Source organism: Lagenorhynchus albirostris, chromosome 5 (assembly GCF_949774975.1).
Source record: "Lagenorhynchus albirostris chromosome 5, mLagAlb1.1, whole genome shotgun sequence".
NCBI lineage: Eukaryota > Metazoa > Chordata > Mammalia > Artiodactyla > Delphinidae > Lagenorhynchus > Lagenorhynchus albirostris.
The window spans coordinates 38808964-38815351 of record NC_083099.1 but is presented as its reverse complement, the minus strand read 5'-3'; the positions used below and the strand labels follow the sequence as shown (position 1 = coordinate 38815351).

Genomic DNA, 6388 nt, shown 5'->3' with positions numbered 1-6388 from the left:
AGGAACTCTGAATATAATTCATATTTTTTCCCCTGTATACATGGGACAGAAAGTTGTATATGCTCATAGCATCATCAAATTGGAAGGAATCATTATTTCTTCAATTCCTTGATTTCTCAGTTGAGGAAACTAAAACCCAGAGAGATGAATTGACTTAGCCAAGATCATATTTCTTGCCTATGATTTATAGGAAGCCAATGCTTAAAACAACTCTATAGTTTGTTTCTAACGATAGTAACTATTACTATTTACATAACAGATTAGTATCTGAAAACTAATTGCCTGCTTTAGATTAAAAAAAAGTGTGGATTTGCTCCCAAACATTTTAAATTTATAATTAGATGACATGGACTCATTTTTATAAAATATTTTATTTACAGAAGAGATTTACAAAAATAGTCTCAATAAAATTAATACAAAACCATTTTACAATATAACTTATATAACTATCTCCTCAAAAAATGACATTTGATTATAACACACACTACATTTGTATTTGTTAAGTCACATGGTAGTATAAATATGTTCTATCATCATTTTTTCATAATAAGGTATGTACCAAATACAATGAACAGTGGACAACAAATGTTATTTTATTATCCTTCCAATGTAAAATTCATCTCTGGCCAAAACAAAATTAGCCAAAGAAAAGTAAAACAATTGTCCTTCTGTTCAACCATACAGTCTTTTTTCATTATTTGAGAGTTTATCTGACAAAGACACAGCATTAATCTGAAAGCACATGGCATAAAGTCTAGTAACAATATCCCCAAAAGCCTTCTCCAATGTCTCCCCTTCGACTATTTATTCAGTATTTTGCCAAGATAAATAAAGATTGATCTCAACTCTCTCCTTCATTAGTCTCAAGTGTTCTTAGTAATGCATTCAGGTTTTTAGACCTTCCCAAGTGGCATATGCTTAAAATGTGAGTTTCTTTCTTTGGCTTTAAGTAGAGTTTCACCACACTTAAGAAACGTACTGCGCTCCTCCGTGGGGCTGAATCTCCGTGACTGCCCACCCAACCACATTGCCCCGGATGTGACAGGACTCTGCTCCTCCGGTCTTTCTTATGTCTTCATTGCTGAGAACATGATCCCAGATGTTGAAGCCCGTGAGTCTGCCAGAAAAGGCTAATGTCTCATCAAAGCCACCACCCACACAGCAGCCGTTCTTTTCTTGGCCAACCTGCAGGATTCCTCCTTCGGGAACAACGTGACCCGTGGCCATGTCTACAGTGGCGGCCACCAGGTCACCATTTACCCACAAGGCCACGTGCCCTTTCTCTGAATTCCAGGTGCTGCACAGATGGGTCCACGTTCCCAGGGAAATCACAGTATCGGTGACCAGTCTGTTTTCCTCTCCACCCACCACAAGCACGATGGACTGATAGCTGAGGTACAGCTGGATCTCATACGGATTCCTCTTTGTGCCATAGGAAAACAGGACAGTTTTGTTTAACGCATCTGTGGCTTTGACCCAAATGCAGGCACTGAAAGCCTCAAGTTTCATTGGTGTTGCTGGATGCACACTTGCAAAAATCTTCTTGGAACGCATGGGGAATAAAATCGCTGTTTCACAACCTAGAGTAGCAAGGGAGTAAGAATATGAAAGAAAATACAAATTCATTCCGAAATGATTCTGGCAGTTAGGCATTTTAGGATGGGCCTTTTAATGACTACAGTTAAAAAAGGATGGGCCTTTTAATGACTACAGTTAATGACTACAGTTAAAAACTACATATGCAGCAATATGTTATGACTTGAGGGGCCCAAGTATAAAATCTCTATAAAGGAAAGAAAACAGGAATAAGGAAAATCAACTGTCTCATTCAGAAGCATGTAAATGGAAAAGAAGGCACACAGAGAAATGGTAAAATTGGGTTTGAGCTTGGGCACTCTGGCAGCAGGAGCCACACCCTTAACCAGCACACTGCATTGCCTCTTAGTGGTAGAAGAAGCCCTGGATTTGGCTAAAAGAGCTGGAATTCAGTTTGTTTTACTACTAGTAAGCTGTGTTGCTTTCGATGAGCCCCACAGTCTCTCCAGGCTTTATAGTTATCTGTCAAAGGCTCTTCCATTCTCCTTGTAATATTCTGCAAGTCCGTAAAGAACAAGCATGTAGCAGTCGAGAAGAGCTCTGTGGACCAAAGATATGCTTAAAAATTCTTACTCTGTCCACATGCTTATAAATGCTATGTAAGCCGTAACAGAAAACCTTTAAGGAAGAGTGAATTCTTCCGAGGGATCGGATAGAGTATATATTTCTGCTCATACGCACTTAGAAGGAGACTTTCAAACTTGGGGGTTGGGAGCTTAGTAAATTCCCACCTCTGTCCATCTCCAGGTCACATGGCCAAGTCAGGGAGCTGCAGCTGCTGAAGTGAAGACCTTTTAGGTGTCTCTAGGAAATAATGTGCTAAAGCCTTTAACAAGTGAGCTCTGCCTTGTGCTAACCTCATATATGCATAAAAGACCATATAAAGAAAGAATTTTAAAAAATCTAAAGTAGGGCTAGGTATTCAGTTTATAACAACCTAAAGAAGATTTACCATAAGATACCTTTAAAAAGCAAACTCTCAGAGCTTTTAAAGACTAACTGGTGAATAGAACTTACAGGAACCAAATATCCACGCAAAGTGTGGTAAACTAAGCTAACTGCCTACAAGTGGCTGAAGGCTAGGCTCCATCCTGAAAAAATTAAGCAGATGGACCTTATCCTTTAGAAATAGTCAGAGAAGATAATGAGGTTCAGAAAATCCTAGAAAAATAACTATCATACTAAAGCACAAAATTGGTCCTGTCATACTTTGGTATTAACTTTTTCACTGAATAATTTGAATTTCTGAAGATTTTTTTAAATTAATTTTTAATGAGGTGTTGATTCTTTTTTCAGATGAAATTGGTAGGTACATGCTTTTCTAGCTATGTTATTTAAATCAATCAAAGATCATGGAACAAAAGATCACCATATGCATGGGCATTTGACATACTCTCTGTAATGTTTCAGTAGTGTTCAGAGAGGGTGCCAACTACAATCTCATGAACTGATTTCCTGTTTAAATAAGCCCAGGCAGTTAGGATTGCATTCCAAAGCCTTTCTTGATTGCTTCTCGGAGACCCAGCTTCCCCTGTTGGCTGCACTGGTTATGTGAGTTCATGGAGTAGAACTGCATGTTGACAAGTTTTTTTGTGGCTTCTTTTGGGGGCCAGTGATTGAGGCTCTTGATATGTCTTTAAAATGTCAGAAACTCTCTCATGAAATGGCTTTTAACTAATAGGTTTTTCTGATTATATTATCAAAGACCAAACAGAATTAAAACCAGGTTCTTAAGAGGCTGACAACAGAATGATTAGGAATCCCTTAGGAGCCAAGCTGGCAGGAAACCAAGAGAGGAGAAATCAAAGCATGTGGGTAAAAGTATTAGTAGAGGATGTATTATAATAAGAAATTAACATTTTTGAATTCAGAAATACATCCCTCTTCTGCTCTAACTAGTATGCAGAGGTGGAAGTGAAACAGCGTAATTCTTCAGTTTTCCTGGTATGTGATATGTACAATGATTTATACATGGTTTGCAAAAGACAAGAAATTTCATCCATTAAAACAGCTAAAGAATTATAATTTGTCTCCTTGTCACTTACATTGAGGATCTATTGTATATTTGATTTTATGATTTTTCCCCCCTCTGAAGCCCTACTTAATATTTTAAAAAATATGGTCTGTACTGATAGTCCTCAGTTATTTAGGAAAGACTCATATTCTGGTATGGTTTCTGCAATTTTAAATGCAACATGCTCTCACACATGCATGATTCTTCTCCTACCCCATCCAATAAGAGTTGCTTTATTGGACATAAAGAAAGGATGGTGCTTTTTGTAATTGTTTTCTGTTCATAAGATGCTCAGGAAAAGTGTAAGTCATATTTTCTTACATAGGACACAGATTTTCTAATGTAACCCACAATTGTTACATCACCATTTCTTAGAAATTTTGACTTACAAAGGAGTGTTACTTGGCTCCAAATCTACTCTTTATTTCCTTGAACTGTCTTTCGAATGTATTATTTTGAGCTCACATGCGTTTGAAAATTCACTTAGTATTACATGGGACTTCGACAGGTTGCATCTGGTTTGAACTGCCTCTCTCCTGTTTCACCCTGATCCTCCTCATCCCTGGGGTGCCACCTGGATACCAGTTGGCTCCTACATCTTACTGTCTCTCTTTGGATCCCTCAGCCTCTGGTTTATTCCAAACCTCACACCCTGGACCTCACTCTGGCGCTCATTTCACAGACCCGAGGGCTGGGGGGACCCCTTGGGAGATCAGATTCAGCCTCAAGTCTTTTGTTTGGAACAGGCAGGGAGGAGGGGCCAGCCCAGGGATTGGAAAACCTTCCTAAAAATTAGGCTGTGCCCTGAAATAGCGCGGGGAACCAGAGCTCCCCTAAAGAGAGAAGCCGGCTAAAATTAGACGAAGTGGAAATCCCTAACGGAGGGAAGCTGACACCGAGAGAGGTCACGGTTATAACCGGCCAATAGAGCTCCTGTAACGCCTGGTCGGATCGGGTGTCAGTGTGGGGCCCCTTGACGTCTATTTCAAGACTGTGATGATTACGTGCACATCTATCCTCTGGATTCCTCGGGACTGGAGACTACTTTTGAAAGCAATTTTCCCGCCTTGTATGGTGTGTCTGAGCTCTGTGACCATGCATGGAGAAACAGAAGGGTGTGTGTGTGTGTGTTTCTTCTCACTAAAGCCTCCCGTAGAGGGTTGGCTGACTCGGCTTCCCGCAACTCGCGCTCCGAGAACGAAGCCGCGTGGGGGTCCCCGCCCGGTCCAGCGTCCTCACCTGCTGGCAGCCAGCGTCCTGCCGCCCAGCCCTGCACAGCGCGGAGGTCGGCCTGCGTCTGCCGCAGCTCCTCGAGCACTGCGCCAAGGGCCCGCCCCGCCTCCTCCTGCGGCTGCAGCGCCCCGGCTTCCTCCAGGCGCGCCAGCCTGCGGCTCGCGTCGCGGCTCGCCTGCAGCAGCTCATCCAGCGCCCGGGCCAGCCTGGCCTCGGCGGGGGCCACCGGCGTGCACAGCCTCGCCAGGCTGCCCGCCAGCCGGCCCAGCTCGGCCCGCAGCTTCTGCAGCTCACCCCGGAGGACGTCGTCGGTGGCCTGCAGCAGCATGCCCTCCCGCATCTGCGAGTTCTCCAGCATGATGAAAAGCTTGTCCCACTCGGAGTTCTCCCGACTGCAGTCGCACGGCGTAGCTAGAGAACGGGACACACGCGTTACCGACCCGCCCAGGCCCTCCTCGGGTGTGCCTTGTAAAATGCCGACCTCCCTCGGTGGTCCCAAGTACTCATCCCCAGTACCCCCCCCTTTCCTTTCAGGATACCTGCAAAAAACCAGCATGTAAATATCTCGAGTATGACAGAAACCATGCGAGTTTATATGAAGTTGAACTCTATGAAATTGCCGTTCATGGAGCTCAAAACGAGAATATAGGCGATTTCATACAGTTCGACCCATTATGTATCTCTGACAGAAGTAACTTTTTGAAAACACTCCCTTCCCTAACGTGCTTTTCTCTTTTGTAAAACAAACTAATTTTTTTGCTTATTTCATTGGCTACAAAATATATGTATAATACTTAGACCCAAAGAGGCGGATATGTAATTAGGGTTAGCAGAGAAACAGTTAAAATGAACTTACGGTCCTCAGTGGGATGGAGTCCATTGTCTATTTCATTGTCCAGATTCACATACATGAGCTCATATTCATCCGAGTTCTCGGCCGACACTGCAGACCAGAGAGCACAAAACAGAATCACAGGGAGATGCATTGCTGAAGAGACAAAGTTCTTCCCACAGACGTCGGGAGGGGACGAGACAAGAGGCTCTCAAGTGAGTGGAGAAGCAGCGGAGGAGAGTGAGAGGCAGGAGCTGAGAGCCCTTAATAAATGCTGGGGAAGGTCTGAATGGGGATGAATGAGTAATGCCAGTGGCACTGCGTTCACGGGAGTTCCCCTGAATTGGGGGGGGAGGGGTGGGTGGGAGGGCGAAGGAGACGTGGGGAGTTGCACAATAGTAAACCACAAAGGTTTGCACTGCGGTCAGATTAATTGGAAGAGGGTCAGAGGCGAAAGAGGTGGGGAGACTGGGCTAGGACTGTCTCCCCCTGGGGATTAGCTGTTGTAACTTGAATTGGTAGCACTGAAGGATGAGAGGGAGGGGAGGGGTCTTAGGGGGAGAAATAATTCAGCAGGCATAGAGGTGTGAAAGCAAGAGCATCATTTCAGCATTTTGTGTGCACTCGCATTGTTTCACCACCGTTATGTATAGAAAACTTCTTTTCACTTTTCTTTGTACACAGTTTTACAGGTCTAAACTGTGAAAGTTACT

General features: G+C 43.4%; 1 protein-coding gene across 1 annotated transcript; it reads right to left on the bottom strand.

The window, feature by feature from the left end:
• Nucleotides 1-461: 461 nt before the first annotated feature.
• Nucleotides 462-5889, bottom strand: PTX3 (pentraxin 3). The gene is made up of 3 exons (XM_060149198.1): nucleotides 5700-5889; nucleotides 4850-5254; nucleotides 462-1580 (listed from the first exon to the last, which is right to left on the bottom strand). Exons 1-3 carry the CDS (start codon nucleotides 5827-5829, stop codon nucleotides 967-969), a joined length of 1149 nt encoding a protein of 382 aa, XP_060005181.1. The 5' UTR covers nucleotides 5830-5889; the 3' UTR covers nucleotides 462-966.
• Between the last annotated feature and the right edge of the window lie 499 nt (nucleotides 5890-6388).

Coding starts and splice junctions, on each gene's coding strand:
- PTX3 (XM_060149198.1), bottom strand. CDS start 5,829: ATGCATCTCCCTGTGATTCTGTTTTGTGCTCTCTGGTCTGCAGTGTCG. Junction 5,255..5,699: donor ACTCCATCCCACTGAGGACC/GTAAGTTCATTT, acceptor CCCGTTCTCTAG/CTACGCCGTGCGACTGCAGT. Junction 1,581..4,849: donor AGGACGCTGGCTGCCAGCAG/GTGAGGACGCTG, acceptor TTGCTACTCTAG/GTTGTGAAACAGCGATTTTA.